Here is a 26,913-nt window from a genome sequence, read left to right as displayed (position 1 = left end):
ATTTCCCACCAAGCTTCTTGTAAACTACCAGCAACAGCAAGTCGCATTTTTGAATCCCAAACATGGATTCAAACATTTACATAATTGGGGCATCTCCCCTCACGTACCCCCGGCTCCTCCTCTGAATACTAGATCCACAAAGATCCCTTCTAAATGGGCTACAAAAATTAAATCATGAATCTCCGAGGACTGGGGGGCCTCCCCCCTGGGCACCCCCCCTTCTTAACAGGTGCTTAACTTCACAGGTAAAAGTGGATGACTGCTTTATTTCTTTTGAACCCCCCACGCCGAACTGCCACTGTGTGCCACGCACACGGCATTACCCATACCTGTACTCCCAACTCACCATTACAGCACGTTTCCAGACACTTTTTGTTCCTCCAGGAACTATCTGAGTTCGTGGTTTACGCCTCTATATCTCCCGGTCAACGATATAGAAGCTTCAACACTGATTGTTTTATATATTGCAATTTCATTCTTGTTCTTCTTTTTTCTTGTGTTACTGTTACAATACTTGATTATCTCTACTCAAAGTCAACGGTTTTTGTGTTCATTCTCTGTATACAGAGCTACTGTTTTTTTTTTTTGTAAAGGTCCGTCAACCTCAGTACCATTTTGACAACTGACCTTAGCAGTTCATGTCCCTTACAATCACATCCCTTAATGTTAAGGGACTAAATAGTCCTTTCAAGCGACCCCTCTTATGGAGGGAAGCAGCGACTTCCCGATCTGATATCCTATGCGTACAGGAGACCCATCTATCCTCCCGGAACCCTCCACCATGTACTAATAAACGATACCTCCATATCTTTCATTCCCGCACAGACAAAAAAGTTAGAGGAGTTCTGATAGCAGTACGCTCCACGGTGGCGCTCACGGTTTCCCATGTAGAGCAAGACCCCGAAGGAAGGTTCCTAATTCTGGCCGCTTGTTTTAATAACAAGCCCTTGGTAATTGTGAACATTTATGCTCCTAATACTCACCAAAAGCCCTTTCTTAAGTCCATTCTTGCCAAAATACAACATTATCCGAAAGATCAAATCATTTTATGCGGGGATTTCAACGCGGTACCAGATCACGCACTTGACTCCTCATCCCCCCAAAGGAGAAGACCCTCCACCCTCCCCTCCTTTCTACACCTGGAAGAATTCTATGGCCCTTGGAAGTGTCAACATGGTACTGAGAGAGACTATACGTTCTACTCTAATGCTCAGAGATCATATTCTAGGATTGACCTGTTCCTGACATCCAAAGTGCTACTACAAGCAGTTGCGTCCACTAATATTGGTGTAATATCATGGTCTGATCACGCCCCCATCTCTATGGTTCTCAATCTCTCCCCTCCTACCACCCCATTCACAATTTGGCGTCTGAACCCCAGCCTGATCAGCGATAAGGACATTAGGGAACAGGTCAAAACTGCCATAGAAGATTATTTCGCTCTTAACCAACAATCTGTCCCCAATCCCACCACATGCTGAAACGCTCATAAAGCGGTCCTACGAGGGATTCTATTGAAGCTAGGGGCTCAGGAGAAGAGAAAGCGCTCGGCGACCCTTAACGCCCTTCTAGATAGAATAAAGTCTCTAGAGAAGAGTAATATGAATTCGCCCTCTGCCTCTACTCACGCAGAACTCAGTAGACTGAGGTCAGAACTGAGTACTTACCTTCAGAACAAACATGAATTTTATTTACGAAAACTTAAGCTAATCTGGTACTCTCAAGGTAATAAATCAGGGAAAGCTCTGGCCCAACAATACAAACACAGGACAGCCCAATCCACAATCTCCCACCTAATAGATTCTAAAGGCAACAGATTGACTAATCCCAAAGACATAGCCAACTGCTTCGGCGCATTTTATCAACAACTGTATAACTTAAAAGACTCTACGACTGAGACGCAGCCCACTGAGGCGACTATCCAGACATTTCTCTCTAACATAGCCCTCCCCTCCTTGTCCCCTTCTCAAGCTGCTGACTTAGCCTTACCTTTCTCTCCCCTGGAAATTAAAAACACAATTAAAGGCCTTCCTCTACATAAAGCCCCGGGACCAGACGGTTTGGAAACGAATATTACAAGACATTCATTGATGCACTGACCCCGCATTTATGTAACTCCTTTAATCACATGTTGACCACCGGGGAGATCCCCACAGAATCTTTAGAAGCGACCATTTCCACCATCCACAAACCAGGGAAGGCCTCGCATGACCCAGCTAACTACCGCCCTATTTCACTACTTAACACCGATCTGAAAATGTATGCCAAACTCCTTGCCACCCGACTTTCACAACACATGACATCCCTCATACACCCGGACCAGGTGGGTTTCATTCTCCGCCGACAGGCCTCAGATGGTACCCGTAGGTTTGTAGATCTTATCCACTGGGCAGAACACAGTCGAACGCCTTCTCTGTTGATTTCGCTGGATGCAGAGAAGGCGTTCGACAGAGTCCATTGGGGTTACCTCGAGGCAGTCCTAAAGAAATTCGGCATAGAGGGCGAATTCTTACGAGCTATCCTAGGCCTTTATACCTCACCTACTGCGAGAATCCGCACTTCAGGCATTCTTTCCAACCCCTTTAGAATCACTAACGGCACTCGCCAGGGTTGCCCACTCTCACCATTGATTTTTGCCCTAGTCATGGAGCCATTGGCGCAATCCATTCGTTCACACCCTCATATTTCTGGTATCAATGTGAAAGAAACCTGTCATAAGATAGGTCTATATGCGGACGATGTCATCATAGCTATCTCCGACCCAGTGAAGTCCTTACCTGTCCTGACTGAAGTTCTCCATAACTTTAGCGAAGCATCATTGTACAAATTGAACCACTCGAAATCTGCCATGCTTGGCATTGAAATTTCGCCAGCGCTTAAAGCAGAAATTGCCAAAATATCGCCCTTCTCCTGGGCCCCCGGTTCCTCTTTGCAATATTTGGGCATTCAACTGGTCTCCCCCTCTTCTGCATTGTTCAGAAATAACCTTGCCTCCTTGTTTACGAAATTGAACAACTTAACCTCGAATATGACCTCCTTAAAAGCCTCATGGGTTGGTAGGATAGCCCTAACCAAAATGTTTCTCCTCCCACATGTACTTTATTTTTTTCGGACCCTCCCACTTCCAATTCTTTCAGCGGACCTAGCTAAATTACAGCGTACCTTAGACTCATTCATATGGGCAGGACGTAAACCCCGCTTGAAATCCTCTGTCCTATGCACTCCTTCTGCCTTAGGAGGGATGGGATCACCAGACGTTAAAAAGTACTACAAGGCTGCCATTCTAGACCAAGGGAAGCAACTGTGGTTGCAAGACCCAAACACAAGGTGGCACCAAATTGAAGCAGCAACTCTCTCAGCTGAGCCACAACTAACCCTAGCTGCGATCTGGCTGTCTCTCCCTATCACACGATCCATCCTTCCCACAGTACGTGCCTGTCTAGCTCAATGGAATGCAATAAGCCAAGATCACCGGGGCATTCATAGAGACGCATTGAAAAATCTCCCCTTACTAGCGCTACAACTTCTCTCTCCAGATCTCTCGATCAAGCACTGGCATGAAACCGGAATCAAAACCATTGGAGCCCTGTTTCTTGGGGTAGATCTAAAAAGTTTTCAACAACTGACATCGGAATTTAGTCTCTCGCATAAGGACTTTTACATTTACCTCAGGCTCAGACACATCGTCTCTCAAAGCTTGACATCTCCAGAACCCACCTCCAAGGAACTTCTCCATTTTTACAACCGTCCCCTTAATGTCTCAAAGGGCATATCCTTCATTTACAAGCTTCTCTCCAGACCTACCACGTCCTCGAAACCTTCGAACATGATCTATTGGGAATCCCAGTTGCATTGCTCTTTCCCCCTGGAAGATTGGCATCGCGTACTACGCACCCCACTAGTCATCTCCAAAAATGTAACGCATTGGGAAACGGTCATGAAATTGTTTCATAAGTGGTATTATACACCGCAAAAGTTGGCGACCATCTTCCCCACCCACTCTCCAAAATGTTGGAGGAATTGCAATTCCACCGGAGACATGTTCCGCATCTGGTGGAGCTGCCCGGTTATCGTGTCCTTTTGGCTTCAAGTCTCCTCTCTGGTCCAGACTTTGACCAACTCTCCCCAACAGCTGACTTCACGAATGGCTCTTTTTGGTCTGGATTCCCAATATTGGCCCCCCACTAGTCTACCTGTAGTACACCACATACTAATCTCAGCATGCCTGCTCATAGCTTGTGCGTGGAAAAATCCCCTCTCTCCAATACTTACTGAGCTTATAAATACACTTAAAGTTCATTGCCGCATGGAATTTCTTTTCTCCAGAATAAACATGACAGAACCTAGATTCAACAAACAGTGGTCCTCCTGGTTAAGACACCCAAGCTGTGTTAAGCTTGCGTAACCTCGTTGTGCATCACCCCCAGACCAGATGGAGCCGGCAGTGAAAGTCACTGGTTTAATGTACCGTATATACTCGAGTATAGGCCGACCCGAGTATAAGCCGAGGCCCCCAATTTACCCCCAAAAAACTGGGAAACCTATTGACTCGTGTATAAGCCGAGGGTGAGATATGCCTGTCCATCCCTGTGTGTGTCCGTCCATCCCTGTGTGTCCGTCCATCCCTGTGTGTCCGTCCATCCCTGTGTGTGTGTCCATCCATCCATCCCTGTGTGTGTGTGTGTGCGTCCATCCATCCATCCATCCCTGTGTGTGTGTGTGTGTGTGTCCATCCATCCATCCATCCCTGTGTGTGTGTGTCCATCCATCCATCCCTGTGTGTGTGTGTGTGTGTGTGTGTGTCCATCCATCCATCCCTGTGTGTCCATCCGTGTGTGTGTGTGTGTGTGTGTGTGTGTGTGTGTGTGTGTGTGTGTGTGTGTGTGTGTGTGTGTACATATATATATCTATACATATATATATATACAATATAATATCTTTGGAAAAAGAATGTGTTCCTTGTGTCTAAAACATATATGGCATCTCAACAGATTATCTTCTTAATAAAACAATAGAATTTCTCATTCAGAGCTATTCATATTTTTACAAGATTCATAAATGTGGGTTTATGAGAGCTATCATGGTAAACCTGCTGGTTAGATCATGTGTCATCCTCTGAAGTCAGTGACACACTTCCATTTATCTTACCAGAGACACAGAATCATGCTGATCATCAATGAGCTCAAGCTTTCAAGGCTTAGCCATCTAGGTTCCCTGCTATATGCAAATATTTAAATTACTACCCTTTCTAGCTTTGGAAACACTGAATTCATCACTTTTACCAGACTCTGCAGCTCCGATGTAGTTAAACACATAATTCTAGACACTCAATAACAATCTTAGCTCTTTATAACAGTGCACCAGTATATTAAACGTGCCAGAGGATTCATTAGCTCTAGTGTTGCCAAGAACGCCATCTGTCCGTGCAGCCTTGTGTGTCCAGCCTACCTGTGTCCCAAGCCTCCGTCCGGTCCCGTCCCGAGCCTCCGTGTCGTCCCGTCCCGAGCCTCCGTGTCGTCCCGTCCCGAGCCTCCGTGTCGTCCCGTCCCGAGCCTCCGTGTCGTCCCATGCCAGGATCGCCGCTCTTCGTCGGCGCCCTGGCGGCCATTCCCCTGTTCAAAAGCCGCGCCTCCCGCCTCCGCCTGTGATAGGCGGAACACTGAATTTCCCAGCAGCCTGTGTTCCGCCTATCACGGACATCGTATCATCCTCGTCCGTAGTACGAGGATGAGACGATGTCCGTGATAGGCGGAACACAGGCTGCTGGGAAATTCAGTGTTCCGCCTATCACAGGCGGAGGCGGAGCCGGAGGCGCGGCTTTTGAAAGGTAGAATGGCCGCTGTCTGTCTGCTCGACACGCTGTTCGGGCAGTCAGACAGCGGTGACTCGAGTATAAGCCGAGGGGGGCACTTTCAGCCTCAAAAAAGAGGCTGAAAATCTCGGCTTATACTTGAGTATATACGGTACTATTTCTTATATATCATATGTAAGTTAGCTGTGATTCTCCTGAAGCTCTGACTACTTGACTCAGTTATGTCTTTTTTTTTTCTTTTCTACTTGTTTTTTTTTCTTTTTTTTTTCTCATTATGGGACTAAGTTCCGCTCACACTCTATCTTACCTTTTCACAGTTCTTCGGCATGGCGTCCCCACTGGACACAGCCCATTGGGGTGTCAGGGGGGGGACGGGATGCCCCCGGATCTACCGGACCTAACTATGCGGAATGCGTAGTATACTGCAAATGGGCACCAGGCCCATATTCCGTTATGCTAGTAACTCATGTTGTTCAATGTATCTGGGCACTACTTGCTTATCTATTCATTATCTCCCTACAACTTATGTACAATTGTTGATGTCATATATTTGTTACTGTGATATATTGCAATAAAATCTTTTGAAAGTAAAAAAAAAAAAAAAAGAACAAGGATTACAACTATGGACTAAAGAGTTAGAGAAGATACAGTACAGAGCATCCAGAATGTAGGATACTGTCTACTGTATGCTATATTGCTGTTGCTAGGGACAACCGTGCATGTATAATTTTAGCTGTGTCCAAAGTGTTTTAGTGTTAAAAGTACAACCAGTTTGGCCATGGGTTACAACAAGTGGATTGTGCAAGTGATTGCTCGTTTTTACGTTGGACTTGTGCCTCATTTTTTTTGTGATGTGAAGTGTTTCTATTTCATGACTTACGTTTTTTATTTGTGATTTTGGTATCATTTTCTTTTCTTGCGGAGAATGTTCTGTAGATTGCAAAAAAAAAGTTAATATGTTGGATAATACTTTATAAATCGTGGGTCCTTTGAATGTAAATACTGTATGAACCATTCAATGCACTTATACCTAAGAAATACATCTAAATACAAGTGATATTCTCATTTGCAATATCATTCAAACTAAATAATATTTAGTGACTTATTCCATAAAAATTGTACATTTTAACAAGTTTGAAGAATTTTCACACAGTGGTTTATAATATTTACAAGAAATCATGTGAGCTTACCATTTCTTTAAAGTAAGGCCGCGTACACACGCGCGGACTGTTCGCCCAACTTTGTCCGTCCAACAGTTTGGGCGGACAGTCCGCTCAAACTTAGCATGGGCGGACAAGCCCACACACGACGAACGAACAGTTTGCTGAAACCGTGCGCGATGACGTTTCGACACGTACGACGGGACGAAAATTTCGACGTACAATACACTTCAATGCAACTTTCCGACGTGGAAATCCATTCTGAGCATGCGCGGGACTTAGTTTGTCGAACAAGCCTACACACGGGCGGACTGTTCGCTCAAACAAGGTTTCAGCGGACAGTTTTTCGGAATTTCCGAAAAACCTTGTTCGTCCAACTGTCCGCTGAAACTGTCCGCTGAAGCCCCACACACGAGCGGACTGTCCGCGCAAACCCTGTTCAGCGGACAAAGTTGGGCGAACAGTCCGCCCGTGTGTACGCGGCCTAAGTCAGTACAGGGTTATGGTTAGTAGGACTAAAAGAAAACCAAAAGTACCCTCTAAGCCCATAGCACGGTGTTGTTGTTGCTCAGTCGTTTAGTCATGTCCGACTCTTCGTGACCTCATGGACCATAGCATGCCAGGTTGTTCTGTCCCCCACTGCCTCCCGGAGCTTGCTTAACTTCATGCTCATTGTTTCGATGATGCTATCTATCCATTTTGTTTTCTGTTGTCCTCTTCTCCCCTTTCCTTCCATGTTTCCCAGCATCAGGGTCTTTTCCAATGAGTCCTCTCTTTGCAAAGTATTTGAGTTTGAGCTTCAGGATCTGTCCTTCCAGTGAATATTCTGGGTTGTTTTCCTTCAGGGATGACTGCTTTGGTCTTCTTGCCATCCAAGGGACTTTCAAGAGTCTTCTCCAACACCATAGTTCAAAAGCATAAATTCTTTGGCGTTCAGCCTTACTTATTAAAATAGAAAGTATCTGCATGTCCCATTTCCATTACAAATCCAAAATCTAGGTGTTACTTCATATATCAGCAAATATTGAAAAAAAGCCTTCGCGCTGCTATTTTACAGGTGAAGAAGTTACGTGATTGACGCAACACGTAGGGAGTGGCCGTACGTCGTACAGGAAGTAAAGTGGGACTGGCGGAAAACGCCAAAACACCATTTTGCTTTATGTGCTGTTCGTTTGTTTAAATGTGAGAGTCCGATTTTTTATGCTTTTTTAATTAAATTTTACCATTTTGAGAAATTACTACACTATCAGAGCCTTCCCTCTCTCTCCATGTTTATTATTTTTTGAGCTGCACACTCTTGTGGAAACCTTCCTCATAGCAACAGTACAGTCTACATTGTATTATATGACCCCCTTGTGGCCCAGTGCGGAGATCATTGTTTCCTAGTTGGCTGCAGCTGAGGACCCCCTGGTGGCTCAGAACAAGAATGGAGGTGGTCTGCTTTGTTTGATGTGCCTATCTTTCTACACTTGGAGGTGAGAGTTCTGAGAGCCTTCAGCCCCGTGATTTTCTAAGTACTGTTTTTTTATCTGCAATTTCCCAATTGGTTCCAGTGAATTAGACGCTGACATCCACCATATGGACTTTTGTATTTTGCCTGCTTTCTATATATTTTAAGTTCTGGGTTTATTTTATATATTTATTTGCCATTAAGCACTTAGCACTTTATATAGGATTTCTGATAGATGTGCGCAGGACCTATTGTTCACCTTCATATATCAGGATAGTGGGACGAGCCGTTTTCAAATGCATGCTAACTAAACCTCTATTTTTAACGCAGACTGTTGAACAAGTTAATTTGGTCAGTTGGCAGACTGGTTGGTGAGTAGAGCTATGGAATGTTCTATTTTTGTCTTTCATGCATTTGCCCTTCCATGTGCTCCTTGCTTTGAAGGCCAGTTATAGGTGGGGGCAGTGGCCATTTGTTTTTTTACTGGTGTAAATATGGTCTAAGGACACACTGGGCACCTTCGCTGCCATTGTTCTATGTGCTGGGTGTCCAGTGTGCCCCTGTTCCTTTAAGAGGGATTGGGCTGCCTCCAGGCCCACCTGCCCCTCATCTATCCATTTAATGCATGTGCTTCCACTGTGGAGGCACTCATAAATTTAGTAGCGTTTAGAACTGCAAGCAATACGCAGGGTGCCGTGAAGAGGCCTTCCAGCTTACGCAAGCATTTGCAAATGTGTGCTGACTAAATCCCTGTTTTTAACGCAGACTGTTGGGCAGGTTAATTTGGTCGGTTGGCAGACTGCATGGTGAGTAGAGCTATGGAATGTTCTGTTTTTGTCTTTCATGCGTTTGACCTTCCATGTTCTCCTTGCTTTCAAGGCCAGTTATAGATGGGGGCAGTGGCCATTTGTTTTTTTACTGGTGTAAATATGGTCCGAGGACACACTGGGCACCTTCGCTGTCATTGTTCTATGTGCTGGGTGTCCAGTGTGCCCCTGTTCCTTTAAGAGGGATTGGGCTGCCTCCAGGCCCACCTGCCCCTCATCTATCCATTTAATGCATGTGCTTCCACTGTGGAGACGCTCATAAATTTAGTAGCATTAAGGACTGCAAGCACACACAGGGTTCCATGAAGAGGCCTTCCAGCTTACGCACGCATTTGCAAATGTGTGCTAACTAAACCCCTGTTTTTAACGCAGACTGTTGGACAGGTTAATTTGGTCAGTTGGCAGACTGGTTGGTGAGTGGAGCTATGGAATGTTTTATTGTTGTCTTTAATGTGTTTGTCCTTCCATGTGCTCCTTGCTTTGAAGGCCAGTTATAGGTGGGGGCAGTGGCCATTTGTTTGTTACTCATCCAACATTTCTGCCTGATTATGTTTACTCTTTGGCACTGAAATCCTACTCCTTTGTTTCCAAACACTGCGCTAATGATGGCCAAGAAGCCTGTCATAAGCATTTTGCAATACTGGTTCTATATGATTAGGCCCTATTTGTACTGTAGACCAACAATTCTGGATGCACAGTCAGCTTTGAGGCATTTCATTTTTTGGACTTGTGATGGAATATATATATATATATATATATATATATATATATATATATATATATATATATATATATATATATATACTGTGTGCATTAAATACAAGAAATTATGGCATCCAGGCGATTACAAACTAAAAAGAACTCCCACTAGAATCCTACACCTACAGCACTACCAGATGCATTCTCCAGGATATACTGCTAATAGATAGATAGATAGATAGATAGATAGATAGATAGATAGATAGATAGATAGATAGATAGATAGATAGATTTATATACTGTATATATATATATATATATGTGTGTGTGTGTATATTTTTTATTTTTTTTATGAAAATTACCTGAGCTGCTGCTGAGCTGCTTGATGGTTTTCAGTTTCTTTTTAATTTGCTCATCATTCTCTGTATATAATAGGAGGAACAGTTCACTGGCCAAGCTTTGAATATGGTGCTGATTACAGAAGTTCCTCATTTGCTTCTGTTGTCCGCTATCCTTCAGGTAATCAATAATCACCACCGCATTGTTCCTATCTGGATACAAACAGGAGATACTAATTATATGGATAAATAATCTATGGGTTGCAGCACTTGTTATGACTAAATGGCATTTATCGAGAATTGCATTGTTGCATTTCAAAGGCACAAGGTAGTGTGGGCTCCATCACATATTTTCCATAGGAATTTCCGTCACACAAAATTTGAGATCTTATTCTCAAATTTTCCGACAACAAAACCCATTTTCGGAGATTCCGATCCTGTGTACACAATTCCGATGCACAAGGTGCCACGCATGCTCGGATTCAAGCAGAAGAGCCACACCGACTATTGAACTTAGCTTTTCTCAGCTCCTCGTACGTGTAGTACGTCACCGCGTTCTTGACGTTCGGAATTTCTGACCAACTTTGTGTGACCGTGTGTATGGAAGACAAGTTTGAGCCAACATCCGTCGGAAAAAATACATGGATTTTGTTGTCAAAAAATCCTATCGTATGTACAGGGTAGAATACTGTCTCACGCAACCAACTAAAATGAGGTTAGTCAAATACAGAACATTCTATAATGCATTCCATAGATCCCTTTCCTATCTTTCTAAATGTTATATTGCTCTGTATCTCTAGGTCACCCGTTTATAAATCACCACAAAATTGCCAAAGAAACTCAACAAAAAAGAGGATACCCCATTCTCCAATGGCTGAAACATCAACTTTCAGGAAAAAAAGGGTAGTTGTTATTTAGATGTTTCAAGACTCGGTCTGGGCCAGAACAAAATGCCTTTTTCAGATCTTTGAAGGTTTGCGCTCCTTTTTGCAGTTGGCACCTTTCTCCTTAAGGACAGTCACAGAGATTACTAAAACAATAAAGCTCTTGGTTGACTGCCAACAATAGTTGGCAAAGCTATTAAATCACCTTATGGTGTTCGGGTTGCACAAATAAACCAGTGCATGACTTACCATGGTCTTCTCAGGATCTTTGTAGATATTTAGCAGGTATAACATGCTGTTTCTTAGGGATTTATTGCATTTGTATTCCTAGGAACACAAGCCACCCTGATAGAGCCTCCAAAATACCACTGCTTCATGTTCTCCACAATTTGCAAGATCAGTAGAAAAACAATGAACTGGTTGTTGATGACAACAACACACGCAGAGCTTTTTCTCGAAAATGTAATTGAAATATTCCTCAGGGCTTAGTGGATGTGGTGAAATTTCAGTTTGCAAATAATACCCAATCATGTGCGAGGAACATAGAACAAACATAATTTTTGCTTGAACATGATTGGATGATGGAAGTCAGCAGAGTTTCACCTCATTCACTAAGCTTTAGGGACATTTCTCATCCCCTTGCAAAATGAGCAGTCTATTCTTTTAATGATCTCATTCAGATAATGAACAATATATGCCTGAAGGAAAATATTGCACGAGTGGGTTATAAGGAAAAAAATAACAGTTAAGCTGCCTATAGATGGATCAAAATGTATCTGGTTCAGCAGGGACCAGACAAATTTCAATCCATGTGTGGACACTGTGTGTCTACCGATCAATATCTGTACAACCCTCTTTCCGGAAAATTTCTGCTTGATCAGCGCTGCAGGCTATAGCCTTCCGTGCTCATCGGTGTATTCTAAAAGCAAGGAAATCTCCCCAATGTCAGAAAACAATGACACAGAGGGAGGATTCTGCTCTCCACATGAAATATTTCATCAAATCGGGTCATTGTTTTATTTTTTTTTAAAATTTTTTTATTCAATGCACTGGTTAAAAGAAAAAAAAAGGAAATTATCTATGGCCAGCTTTAGGAAAAAATACAGACCTGGACTTTGAAATGGACAGAAGCTGGTAGAAAACTTGGCAACATCAAGGGAGCATGAGGACTCAGGATTGAATCCACAAGATTCACAAGTGAAGGTCTCCTGGAGATCATCAAAAAGGGAAGATCCTAAGATCTCCAACTAGTTCAGATACCAGACTCGTTTTTATAAGGATTGGGGAGATGAATAGTCAGTGTCCGTCAAGCACAAAGTACAAGAAGGAGAGATCTTGTGAAGACATTTGTGGAGAGCAATTTATCCTAGATATACTTTTACCCAAAATAGAGTAAATGACTGGAACCTGATGAAAGGGCCAAAGTAGATCCAGAAAAATGTGGTTTACTGATATTGTGATAAAAAAAACAAGAGGTGAGCCCCAAATTATGGTAACTGCCCCTCTAATACATTGCCAGGAACTAACCAAGTTGAACCTAACAATGAAACTTCTATGGACATGATATTTACTTGACCAAATTACTTTTCTGGAGAAAAGGTTCTAACTTCCTATACTCTATTTTTTAATTATGATATCAGAGACAACATGATTTATTTTATGCTGGACTTGCAATATCATGTTCTTTATGAATGTACTGTTCCATGCCATACTTTTTTTTTGTTAAATTGTGATCATTTTCCAATAAAAATACATTTAAATTAATTCATTCTTCTGCTGACAATGATGATGTCTTCAACATCCACTCATAAACATAAAATCATTGCCTGATTACACCATGTCCAGCTTTTCTCACATCTATGGGTTCCAAATAGGCTTGTGCAATTTGTTTCGCAACGAATCGAAATTCAGCCGAATTTTGCATCTTAATCATTATCACGAATGTCTATACATACATAAATAGCGAATTTCAACGAATACGAACGAATGAATTAGACACTCTACAAATAATAACGAATTATCCGAAAACGTATTAGCATAACATAACGAATATAACAGAACGAAATGATGTATTTTACGAATGACAACGAACCGAAACTAAACAAAATTTTCCGTTGTGCACAAGTCTAGTTCCAAACCAAAAGCATTATCTAAAAGTATGTACAGGAAGCCTGAGACACTCGCTGTCAGCAAATAAAAAAAACATAAAAAGTTAATGGTAGTATGGACAAAAGATGTATGAGCTCCATCAAGGATTGATGTGGACAGTACTGTGTTGGTGGTATGGCATGGAAGTCAAGATGAAGTTTATATTATGAAAGAAGAAAAATGCCATTTTGTCTAGTTAGTGCACATCTACATATCTGTGTGCTCTTTGCTTGGCACAGGTTGGTTTGCACCAACAAGACTCCTACCAGACATCTGTTGTAGCACTCCATCATATAGAAATCTCTCCTCACTCGTAATGGGCCACCCATTCTTCATATTGTGATAGATGATCCCAAAGTTACATTGAAATACTCTTTCTTTGAGTCTTCCATTCTCATAAAAGGAAATTTTTTGCAGTGTGACTTGTCTGTGTCTGAATATCTCAGATGACAGCAGTTTCTGTAGCCAGTCAGTGTTGGAATCTTCCAGTATGGAGAAAATTACAATGTCATGTCTTGGAGGAGGGTCAGAGGTTTTCTAAAAAACAAGATGATTAAAAAGCATGTAAAAATACTGTGTGATAAATAGCATCCCACAAAAGTGTGTACACCCCTCACATTTTTGTAAATATGAAACATGTGCACACTGAAATATTTTGTATCAGAATTTTGTTTTCGTCCGAAAAATACATTTATTTAGTTACTCCCGAAATTCGTTTTTATTTACTTTGTTTCCTTAAAAAATGCATTCGTCCAAAAATTCAAAAAAATTAAGGTGGAATCTGTCATTGAAGGCTGATGGTGTCTGACGAATGCTCTAAGAAGATTTGACGGAGCAGCAAAACTGTACGACGCCGCAATCGTACATTTTCAGTCGAATGTTCCGCCTACAAGCTATAGTAGAATTCTAATGTTGTATGACACTAGTAATAATTATATTTATTAATTATTATTACTAGACAACCAACATTAGAATTCTTCTATAGCCTATGGGCGGAGCATTTCACCATAAATGTCCGCTCGCAGCAACTGCTTTGTCGAATCTTCATGTAGAATCTTTTCTCTCTATGTGGAATAATCTTGGACTGATAGAGTTAGGTTAGGTACATTTGACCTTTTTGCTATTGTCTTTATAATGTTGAATCTTTTCTCTCTATGTCGAATCTTTTCTCTCTATGTAGAATATTCTTGGACTAATAGAGATAAGGTTAGGCACATTCAACCACAGGTTCCATGGACACAGATTGTTATTGTTAGCATCGTGCCCAATATCCTATCTATATCGAACTGTTGTCACACCAAAAACGAAAATAAAGCATTTGTTTATGTCTGAACTTTTGGTTTTTGGATTCTGCACGTTCTGCAAATATCTGAATTTTGGATGAAAATGAATGCACATGTCTAGTAAATATTTTATTCTATCTTTTCATGTGACAACACTGAAGAAATTACACTTTGCTCCCATGTAAAGTAGTGAGTGTACAGCTTGTATAACAGTGTAAATTTTCTGTCCCCTCAAAATAACTCAACACACAGCCATTAATGTCTAAACCGCTGGTAACAAAACTGAGTACTTCTTCAGCTTGTTCAATTAAGCTTTGGCAATAAAACCTGGAAGCTGATTGGTTTCTATGCAAAAGTGAGCCCGATTTTTCCCTCTCCCGCTTTAGTAAATAAACCCACTGTTGTATGTCTCCTACTGATTCCCAGAGATCTTAAAGTGGGGTGTCAAGAATAAAAAAATATTCTTATGCCCCATACACTTGAGCAGATTTTCCATCAGAAAAATCTTGTATGGTTTTTCCGACGGAATTCCGCTCAAGCTTGTCTTGCATACACACGGGTCACACAAAAATTCTCGGAACTTTTGACCGCCAAGAACGTGGTGACGTACAACACTACGACAAGCCTAGAAAATGAAGTTCAATACTTCTGAACATGTGTCAAACTGTTTCCGAGCATGTGTAGGAATTTTGTGCGTCGGAATTGCTACAGACGATCGGAATTTCTGATTAGAACTCGACCGAAAAATTGAGAACATGCTCTCAAACTTTTGCTGGCTGGAATTGGGCCAACAAAAGTCCGATGGAGCCTACACGCAGTCGCATTTTCCAACCAAAAGCTCTCATCGGTCATTTGCTTGCTGAATTTAGGATCGTGTGTACGGGGCATTAGTGTCTGGATTAGGATCAAAGATAATATGTCTTTTAGTGGCCCACCTAGCCTAAGAAACAAAATAATTTTTCAATAAAATAAAATTTCATATTGAAATGTCAATTTCCGACTATTGTTTGTATTGTTAGTACAATGTTGATGGTATAAAATCAACCTGTATGCGGTGACCAGAGATTTCCATTAAAGCAGACGTCAAAAATATTTACCCCCATCCCAAAGGTCCTTCACCCATACCTCCCAACATTTTGAGATGGGAATGAGGGACACCTAATAGCAAATGTGAACAGGGACACGCCAAAAGTCTCTGAAGATGAACAGCGCTGTTGCACCTTCTGCCCTGAGACCTGGTTGAAGCCTCACCATGCAAGTGGACATACGGTATGCACTTAGTAACAGGGCCCCTGGTGGGCTCGCTTTGCTCGCCACACTTCGGGCACGGCCTCGCTTTGCTCTGCAATTTTTTATTCTAGCTCTATGTCCACTTGGATGGTGGGGCTTGTGGACAAGGAAACGCCAAAAGTCTCTGAAGATGAACGGCACTGTTGCACCTTCTGCCCTGAGTCCTGGTTGAAGCCCCACCATGCAAGTGGACGTACGGTATGCACTTAGTAACAGGGCCCCTCACGGGCTCACTTTGCTTGCCACTCTTTGGGCACGGCCCTCGCTTAGCTCGGCAATTTTTTATTCTAGCTCTATGTCCACTTGAATGGTGGGGCTTGAACCTGGACTCAGTGTGCAGGTGCTGTTCCTCCTCTGAGACTTTCGGCGTCTCCTTGTCCTCAGTACTGCGCAAGTGCAGTACAGGGCGGTCACTATCCATCGGGGGACAGTATTCGACAAGACACGGCACACTAGCACTGCACCAGAAATGTAAACTGAGCTTCACAGTGTACATTGACCAGGAGATTGCAAGCAGACAGGTACAGTACGTTTATTGCATTATTGAGGAGACATTGCAAGTCTCTTCTTCAATAAAGAGCCTGCCAGTTTTCACATCTTTTTTTTTTTTTTTTTTTAACTTTAGTTACATTTTAGGGCTGAAGACCTTCTTTCTTCAGCAACTGATAATATAGTTCTTCAATCTATATTTATTTTCTGTGCTTTTTCAAAAAGGTCACAATAGTATAATCCATAAACCTTTACAATGCAACAAAATAAAACGAGTCATTATAGACCCAAAAAAGTCTGTCTATATACATGTATTAAACAGAAGATCATTTGTCTTTATCACTCACAGGTAACCGCTTTTGCTCTTGTAGCGTCCTTTTTGAAAAATTTTCTGAAAAACACAAAAGTTGCAGAAATATAAATAGCCGTCTGTATCATTGAAGTCATTGGTACTCAAATAAGCAAAATGACAGAGATGTCAATCTCCAGTCCTTGAGGACCACACAGACCATAAATTTGGTCATTTTGTGACTCTCTGTTAACCAAAGTGTACTTCATTTACCCCGGTCTGTTATAGAAATAGTACAAATATGTGCAGATCCTGGCCCTCTAGGACTAGAAGTGGACACCCCTACTCTAAATTAATGGAGACATATGGTCAGAAAATGGGGCTAATTATGCTAATGGTGAAATTAGTTCTTAATCAGCTGCAAGTATAAATTGTAACTTAACCACTTAAGGACCGAGCCTCTTTTCGAAATGTATTGTTTACAAATTAAAAACATTTTCTTTTGCTAGAAAATTACTTAGAACCCCCAAATATTATATATATTTTTTTCTAACACCCTAGAAAATAAAATGGCGGTTGTTTCAATCATTTCTGTCACACCGTATTTGTGCAGCGGTCTTACAAGCGCACTTTTTTTTAAAAAAATACACTTTTTTGAATTGAAAAATAAGACAACAGTAAAATTAGCCCAATATTTTTTAATATTGTGAAAGATAATTTTACGCCGAGTAAATTGATACCCAACATGTCACACTTCAAAATTGCGCCCGCTTTGTGGATTGGCAACAAACCATTTTAAATCTCCATAGGCGACATTTAACCACTTAAGGACCAGGCCTCTTTTTCTTTTTCTTTTTTTGCTAGAAAATTACTTAGAACCCCCAGACATTATATTTCAGTTTTTTTCTAACGCCCTAAAGAATAAAATGGCGGTCATTGTAATACTTTTTTTTCACACCGTATTTGCGCAGCAGTCTTACAAGCGCCCTTTTTTTGGAAAAAATTCACTTTTTTGAATAAAAAATAATATTTTTTTTATATTGTGAAAGATAATGTTACGTCTAGTAAATTGATACCTAATGTGTCATGCTTCAAAATTGCGCCCGCTTGTGGAATAGCGTCAAACTTTTACCGTCAAAACTCTCCATAATCATTTAAAAAATTCTACAGGTTGCATATTTTGCATTACAGAAGAGTTCTAGTTCTATAATTATTGCTCTCACTCTACCGATCGCAGTGATACCTCACATGTGTGGTTTGACTGCCGTTTTCATATGCGGGCGCTAATCACGTATGCATTCGCTTCTGTGTGCGAGCTTGTCGGGACATGGGGGTTTTGAAAAAAAAAAAATATTTTTCTTATTTCTTTTTTCTTTTTCTTATTTTTACTTGATTTTATTTATTTTTACACTTTTCAAAAAAAATTAAATAAATGGATCACTTTTATTCATATTACAAGGAATGTAAACATCCCTTGTAATAGAAAAAAGCATGACAGGTCCTCTTAAATATGAGATCTGGGGGTCAAAAAGTCCTCAGATCTCATATTTGGACTTAAATGCAATAAAAAAAAAAAAATGTAATTTGGAAAAATGACATTGAAAAAAATTTACCTTTAAGAGGTATGGGCGGAAGTGACGTTTTGACATCGCTTCCGCCCTCCTATAGTATAGAGACGGGTGGGGGCCATCTTAGCCTCACTCGTCTCCATACCCAGCAATTGATAGGACCCGATCGCCTCCGCCGCTACCGACGGCTCCGGTAAGCAGTGGAGGGCATGGGAGAGCGGCGGGAGGGGGGGTTGCACCTCTCCCGCCGCCGATAAGGGTGATCTCACGGCGAACCTGCTGCGGAGACCACCATTACCGCAAACAGGACTGCCTCCTGTAAAGAGGGATATCTCGGTTGTGGCAGCAGCTGCTGCCATTACCGAGATATCCCTCTTCAAAGTACCAACGTGTACAGGAGGCGGTCCTTAAGTAGATAAAAAATTCTACATTATTGCATGTTTTAAGTTACAGAGGAGGTCTAGGGCCATAATTATTGCTCTCGCTCTACCGATCATGGCGATACCTCACATGTATAATTTAAACACCGTTTTCATATGCGGGCGCTGCTCAAGTATGTGTTCGCTTCTGCGTGTGAGCTCGGCAGGACCGGCGCTGAGACAGCAGCTGGAACCATTGGCTCCCACTACTGTCACACCCAATGAGGAGAGAGTGGGGGCAGGGCCGAGCTGCACTCCATGTGTGAATGGACACACAGAGCAGTGACTCTCAGAGGGCCCCCATAGCATATCTCCCAACTGCCCCTGGTTTGGAGGGACTGTCCCTGATTTGGAGCAATGTCCCTCTGTCCCTCATTCCTCCTCATTTGTCCTCATTTTGGTCTGATCTATATAGTTGTATATAAAATGCACTTTTTATCTATCAATAAGTGTTTTCCCAGCGCTAAAACTTTCATTTGATTTCTAAATTGCTGCATTTGTAAATTCCAAAAGCCAAATATAAAGGAATAGCAGTGGTAAAAAAAAAAGCACTTGTGGGTTTAACCAATCCTTGTTTTTTTTGTGTCCAATTCTCCTTTAAGGGGGCGTGGCAAGGGGTGTGTCCTATGCCTGCATACTTTTGCTGTTCCTCATTCCCATCTCAAAAAGTTGGGAGGTGTGCCCTATAGCAAGCTGGGCACTAGGCGGGAGGGAGGGGCCTGGAGCACCGACGGGGAACCTGAGAAGAGAAGGATTGGGGGTGCTCTGTGCGAAACCATTACACAGAGCAGGTAAGTATAACATGTTTTCTTATTAAAAAAAAAAAACTACATCTTTGTTTTCTCACTAAACACACACCAGCATTGTGAAATTTCCCAGTTATATCACCAGTGGACAGAGATCACAGAATTAAAGGAAAGTTACCTGAAGGATGACAGAATTGCTTTATACTCTTCAGTTTCCTTACAAGTTGCTTTTCATCAGCTTTGTCTGTGCGTGTTATGATGAGGAGGTCGCTGGCCAACTCTTTAATACTGGGCTGGTTCTCCAGGATCCGAGTCTTCTGATCCCCTCTGTCCTCCAGATCATCGACCAGAACCACTACATTGTCCTTCCCTGGGGACACAGAGGAATTTATCCGTCAATATGGATATATTTCAATTGTCTGTTACCTGCATTGTTAGAAATATCTGCCAGTGGGAAAAAATATAAATATACAGAACATCACATATTTATACAAGAGAGCATGTGGGACTTTGTGTGAAGCATATGGCAGCAAAGAAGTAGTGGATGAACATAAAGAATTTATTATTATTATTATTATTATTATTATTATTCTATTATTATTATTTTTTATTATTATTTATTATTATTATTTTATTAAAACAATGCATTATTGGGTCACCTGAAGATGAAAATTGAACAATAGTCTATTCCTATGAAGAAGCAAAGAAACCTTTATGTTCACCCATTTTTTTTTGCTTCATCGTAATGCCGCGTACACACGACCGGACTTTCGAGAGACTAGGTCCGACGGACTTTCGGCGGAGTTCTGACAGAGTTCTGACGGACTTTCCGAATGAACGGACTTGGCCACACACAATCACACCAAAGTCCGGCGGATTTGAACGTGATGACGTACGACCGGACTAGAATAAGCCCCTGTACACACGGTCGGACATTTCAACAACCAAATCCGTCGGATTTTGTCCTTCGGATTTTGTCCGAAACTGTTGCATGCACACGGTCGGACAAAGTTGTCGAAAAAAAATCAGATCTTTTAGAACGTGATGACGTAATTTCGTTACGATGGGACTACATTCAGGCTAGTAGCCAATAGCTTTGATGTAGGAATTTGATCTGAGCATGCGTGGCACTTTGTCCGATCGGAATTCTCTACACATGATCGGAGTATGTCCTATCGGACCAGTTTGTCGGAAAATATTTCCGGCAAGTTTGAAAATTTGGTCCGACGGATATTCCGACGGAAACAGTCCAATGCATACCACACACAGTCGGATTATCCGACAACACGGTCTGATAGGACACATTCCGACGGATTCTCCGATCGTGTGTACAAGGGCTAAATAAGTTCATAGCCAGTAGCCAATAGCTGCCCTAGCGTCGGTTTTTGTCCGTCGAACTAGCATACACACGAGCGGATTTCTCGGTAGGAACTGGGTCCGGCGGAGTTCCGGTGGAAAATTTTTAAACATGTTCCATTTCTAAAGTCTGTCAGATTTTTTCAAATCAAAAGTCCACTGCAGCCCACACACGATCGAATGGTCTGCCACAATCGTTCTGTCGGACCTTTGATGTCGAAAAGTCCGGTCGTGTGTACGCGGCATAAGAATGTACTATTGTTCAATTTTCATCTTACCTCTTGTATATTATTTTTTGTTATTATATGTATTGTGAACTATGTCAATGGTCTGAGTACTATTTGCATATTACCTCATATCAATGATATCTGAAATATGTGACCTAATAATACATTGTTTTAATAAAATAATAATAATAAAAAAATTCTTTATGTTCATCCACTACTTCTTTGCTGCCATACGCTTCACACAAAGTCCCACTTGCTCACTTGTATAAAAATTTGATGTTCTGTATATTTATATTTTTTCCTTCATGTTAATGGGATGGATATTCATGATTTTACCAATTCATGTTATCACTTAAAGTTCCTAGGGATGGATATACATGGTCTTACCAGACCATGGCTTCCTGAAAGTCCCTAATTTATAAAATTCCCCACTTCATTTATGTAATGTGATGTGAAATGTAATGTGAATGCAAAAGTCTCATTTAATGTCATGTATCCTAAAGGGACTATATGGATGTTTAGCATATATGTATATTCTTTATCACGGTGAGGCTTAAAAAGCAAATACAAATGTTTTTGTTAAGTAAATACAAAATATGTTTAAATATTTTGCAAAAAAAAAAAAAAAAAAAAATATACAGTATATATGGATTATGGATTTATGGATTTTATTTTTAACCATTTGCTTACCGGGCACTTAAACCCCCCCTCCTGCGTAGACCAATTTTCAGCTTTCAGCGCTGATGCACTTTGAATGACAATTGCGCGGTCATACAACAATGTACCCAAATTAAATTTTTTAATTTTTTTCCCCACAAGTACAGATTTTGGTTTGATCACCTCTGTGGTTTTTATTTTTTTGTTAAAACAATTTAAAAAGACCGAATTTTTTACATTTTTAAATTTTTGTTATAAAATTTTTAAAATGGGTCATTTTTCTCCTTCATTGATATACACTGATGAGGACAACAATAGGTGGCAGTGATGAGCACTAATGGGTGGCAATAATGGGCACTGATCAGGCACTGGTTGGTTACACTGATAGGCAGCCCTGCTAGGTGGCACAGATTGGCACCACTGGTGGGCATTGATAGGTGGCACTCATGGGCATTGATAGGCGACACTGGTGGGCACTGGCGGGTGGCACTGGCAGGTGACACTAGCAGGGGGTACTGGTGGGCACAGATGAGGCAGAATTGCCTCTTCCTCTTCGGGACCGATGTCCCTTGCACATAAGCCAGTGATCGGCTGTCAGCGCGAGGAGAAAAAAAAATTATTACCGAGCTTTTGTTTACATCATGTGATCAACTGATCATTGGCTGACAGCTGGTCACATGGTAAGGGGCCGGGATTGGCCCCTTATTCGGATCTGTGATCACCCAAGTCTCAGTGACTCGGTGAAGACAGCACGCACCACACACACCCTGCAAGGGGTGTATAAGGAGCGTGCAAAGGGGAGGCCATCATATGACGGCCACCTGGAAATTCAGCAGAGCTGATCAAATACCACCAAAAGAAAACTCTATTTGTGGAAAGTCAATTTTGTTTGGGAGCCACGTCGCACGACCGCGCAATTGTCAGTTAAAGCGACACTGTGCCGAATCGCAAAAAGTGGTCTGGTCATTTTGTTGTGCTTTTAACTGCAATTTTTTTGGATTTGTGGCAGGGTCTCTTTTAGGCTCCCTACACTTCAGCCACTTTAGACCTTCACTAATGATAAATGTCTCATGTAGGAAATGCCACAATTTCTGCCCTTAGATATATTTTTACTTATGTAGACATAAAAGTGACCCTTGTATATTGTGTGTGTATGTTGGACATTAGTAGCTCTCGGCCAAGAAGGAGGAGTGTCTGATCATATTCAAACATTTTCATGCCAAATATTTTCAAATGTATTCCTAGCCAACAAACAGTTTACTTTTAGTTTGTTCTGTATTCTTTACCAAGCATTGTTTCGAGATAAGCCAACTCATCATCATACAGGGAGTCATTGACGTTGGTGATGTTTACTCTTCCTCTGTTCTTGGTGTGATACAGAATCCCCAATGTGCACTCAGACAAATCATTCACGAACTGTTGGAATCCATTGTTGGAGATGTAACAAGGTCTAACTTCCTCAATCGTCCTGAAATAGTTTGATGTCAGGAGCTCCATCAGCCAGGAGTAATCATCACTAGAAGATCTGGAGAAGATCCCAACAACGTGCCTCTGAGATGGTTCAATTGGACAGACGATAAAACAAGACATAAAAAAAAAAAAAAAAAAAAAAAGGAAAATGAGTTGCATTATTTTGGAGGAAGTTTTTATACATATTGATTCATTATTGAGCATGGGAAAATAAATGTAAATGAACGTTATCAGCTGTTCCCACCACCCGGTGAAGTTAGTCTTGCCTGGAATATTATACGTATATCCCTTTTCATATTTTGATCAAATAGATTTAGCAATGCTGTATTTAGCTTGTAATTACATTTTGGCTTATAATAGAGTTGTAGACTTATATTAATATCTTATAAACCTATGTACGGGTTGTGCTGTCAAAGGACTCTGTAGAGCACCACACCACCAATGTAGTGCTTACAACTGAAGGGTTCGCTGGGAATATCCCCAGATCCCCCAATGTAGTACAGAGGCTGCCAGTCACACAAGCACTGTCCCACACACACCAACTATTCCAGGTCAGTCTAGGGGATACCTTTGTAGTATTTATTGCTGAAGAACTTCAACAGGAGAGGGGTTTAGGGACACAGGATACTCCAAAACATTAAACCTTAATAGCAAGTAATGAGGGGACAGACCTCTCACTAATCATCCTACAGCAGCCTATCCTGGAGTTAACAGGGAATGGCCAGTATATTCAGGACACCCCCAGTCCATACAGCAGCTTCTGGCACATAATTCCTTTCTGGCTAATAGTCCACAGCGAGGCCTATACGCACAGTGTCCCAGGAGCTGCCTGCCACCCAGCATCCACAGGCAGATCCTCGGTGAGGAAGATATAAAAAGATTTTCCATCAGACCAGGACTTCAAGTACCGTGCCCTCCAGCACATATGTTCCTTTGGCAATCTACTCCCATCAAATGCTGTCACTGTGCCCATCAAACGCTGCCACTGTGCCATCAAATGCTGCCAATGTGCAATCAAACGCTGCCACTGTGCCCATCAAATGCTGCCACTATGCCTTTAAATGCTGCCACTGTGCCCAAACGTTGCCACTGTGCCCATCAAATGCTGCCACTGTGCCATCAAACACTGCCACTGTGCCATCAAACCCTCTCACTGTGCCATCAATTGCAGCCACTGTGCCAAAAGCTGCCACTGTGCCCATCAAATGCTGCCACTGTGCCATCAAACACTGTCACTGTGCCATCAAACTCTCTCACTGTGCCATCAATTGCAGCCACTATGCCAAAAGCTGCCACTGTTCCCATTAAATGCTGCCATTGTGCCATAAAACACTGCCACTGTGCCATCAAATGCTGCCACTGTGCCCATCAAATACAGCCACTGTGCCATCAAATGCTGCCACTGTGCCATCAAATCCTGCTAGTGTGCCCATCAAATGCTGCCAGTGTGCCCTTAAATGTCCCCAGTGTGACCCCCGCCCACTCGCCGTCTGCCCGGCACTTATCTTGTCTTGGTTGGGGCATCGGGTGACGGCGACGAGCGGGGTCCTCCATGCGTCTCCTGCCATCCTCATCTCCCATCCTCTCCTCCTACTGGGTGTCCAATAGTAGCGCCTGTCGTTTCAGCCAATCAGGTGACAGGCAACAGAACCGAGTACCTGATTGGCGGAGAGGCGGTTTAGTGTTAGCATGGCACTCACAGGTCACCATTTTTGGCGCCTATTAGAGCGGGGCACCTGAATAGGGGGTGACAGCGGTGGCCATAGATAGATTCATGCAATGCATGAATCTATCTATTGGTGATAGAGGGGGTGGCAGGAGAGAGGGGGCAGCGCCCGTGCACCCTTAATGGACGCACCGCCACTGTTCTGGATAGAGCTCTTTGATAGTCAAACAAATGTAGAAAGTCACCAGCACTCTAGAAAAACATGTTATGTTATAAATAATGAGTGCTGGTGACTTTCTAGGTTTATATTGCAATTAATAACTTACCACTGCTAATTTCTGTAAACATCCAATGTCAATAACACAACCCATCCTGCTATAATGGAACATCGCAAACCAACAATGCATGTTATGGAAAATGTACGATGGAAAATGTACGATCGGAGCGTGTTGTCAGAGATTCCGACAGTGTGGGGCTCCATCTGACTTTTTCCATCAGAATTTCAGACACACAAAGTTTGAAATCTGGATCTAAAATTTTCTGACAACAAAATCTGATCATTTCAATTCTGATCGCGTGTACACAATTCCGACAGACCAAGTGCCACGCATGCTCAGAATAAATTAAGAGACGAAAGCTATTGGCTACTGGCCTCTTTATAGTCCCGTCGTACGTGTTTTATGTCACCTCGTTCTGAACTATTGGATTTTCCAACAACTTTGTGCGCCTGTGTGTATGCAAGACAAGTTACATTACAGGTGGTTTTCATCACCTCCACATTACACCAATACTTTAAGGCTCGGTCCACACTACTGCCACCTGAAAGTCACACGACTTACGGTGTAATTTTGCGAGGCGACTTCTTGGTGATTTGACTTGATGCAATTTGAGTGCTACTTTGATGCGTCTTGATGCGACTTTGAAGAGAGGGAGGGGCTTAACAGCAGGAAATTCCTGGGTAATCATCCTGTAATGTCGGATCCAAATCACATCAATACAGATGAGGATCCGACTTGAAGGCAACTTCCATTCAAGTCTATGGGCACAAGTCTGATATTCGTCACCTTGAAGTAGTACAGGAATCTTTTCTAAAGTCGGATGCAACTTCAGTAGTGCTAATTAAGACAGCTCTCGTCGACTAACATGAGATTTCCTATGTCATGTCACTTGGGGTCTCACAAGTCGGATTCCGAATTGCGGCGTTATGAACCGAGCCTTAGCCCTTGTACACACGGTCGGACATTCCGACAACCTGATGGATTTTGTCTGAAACTTGTGTTGCATACACACGGTCGGACAAAGTTGTTGGAAAATCCGATCGTACGTAACGTGATGACGTTATTTCATTACGACAGGAATACGTTCAGGCTAGTAGCCAATAGCTTTGGTCTAGGAATTGGATCTGAGCATGCGTGGCACTTTGTCCGATCGGAATTCTCTACACACAATCTGACATAGTCCGATCGGATGATGTTGTCAGAAAGTTTTATAGCCCAGCTCTAAAACTTTGTCCGTCTGATATTCCGACGGAAACAGTCCGATGGAGCCCACACACAGTCAGATTACCCGACAACACGGTCCGATCGGACATTTTCCATTGGAATGTCTGACTGTGTATACAAGGGCTAAGATGTCAAGCCAACCAAGGTATTGAAATACTGCTTCAGAGGAATCAATCTCAACCTTGGTTTAACCTGGCAAATCAAATTGTTCTTCTCCTAAAATCAACAAGGCAAATTTAATTTTTTTGTTTATTGAAAGAAGAAACAAAACGTACCGCTAGGGGTTTGGTAAAACTGGGAAGACTTTCTATTTTTGTAGATTCTATATAAAAAAAAAACACAGATTTGACATCAGCAGATGTACATTCTTTTGAAACAGAAGACACATTATGACAGTCTTTAAATACGTCCTCACCTTCATAGGAAGGCTTTTCTTGTGTGTATTCTGCATAGGAGTCAGAAGGATTTCTAGCTTTGTGCTGGTCTTGGGTGTCTAGGTTGGAAAGTGGTGGCCGGGAAGCTGAGACAACATGATATCCCATGGAGGGAGAGGTCAGGAGACAGAAGAAGATGGGTCCATTATTAAAGATTAACTCCAAGCAAGGGACAAAGCTTGTTAAGACTTGTGTTGTT

General features: G+C 42.1%; 2 protein-coding genes across 8 annotated transcripts in view; both read right to left on the bottom strand.

Moving 5' to 3' along the window:
- LOC143923394 (uncharacterized) overlaps positions 1-26,913 on the bottom strand; it is a 372,703-nt gene that overhangs the window by 83,135 nt on the left and 262,655 nt on the right. The window lies entirely within an intron of this gene.
- The window catches only part of LOC143923396 (uncharacterized), a 60,757-nt gene that overhangs the window by 12,074 nt on the left and 21,770 nt on the right, over positions 1-26,913 (bottom strand). For both annotated transcript variants that reach the window (XM_077447053.1, XM_077447052.1), the window contains 8 exons: positions 26,696-26,800; positions 26,556-26,602; positions 22,929-23,193; positions 19,581-19,772; positions 16,728-16,771; positions 13,585-13,855; positions 10,311-10,499; positions 6,693-6,742 (listed from right to left, as the gene is read on the bottom strand). In XM_077447053.1, the coding sequence (XP_077303179.1) occupies positions 6,693-6,742; positions 10,311-10,499; positions 13,585-13,855; positions 16,728-16,771; positions 19,581-19,772; positions 22,929-23,193; positions 26,556-26,602; positions 26,696-26,800 (1,163 nt within the window). The remainder of the gene's footprint in view (positions 1-6,692; positions 6,743-10,310; positions 10,500-13,584; positions 13,856-16,727; positions 16,772-19,580; positions 19,773-22,928; positions 23,194-26,555; positions 26,603-26,695; positions 26,801-26,913) is intronic.

Source organism: Lithobates pipiens, unplaced genomic scaffold (genome assembly GCF_037356315.1).
Source record: "Lithobates pipiens isolate NorthernLeopardFrog02 unplaced genomic scaffold, aLitPip1_a1.2 Scaffold_22, whole genome shotgun sequence".
NCBI classification, from domain to species: domain Eukaryota; kingdom Metazoa; phylum Chordata; class Amphibia; order Anura; family Ranidae; genus Lithobates; species Lithobates pipiens.
Note: the sequence above shows the minus strand (reverse complement) of the source record. Positions and strands in the feature narration are given on the sequence as shown.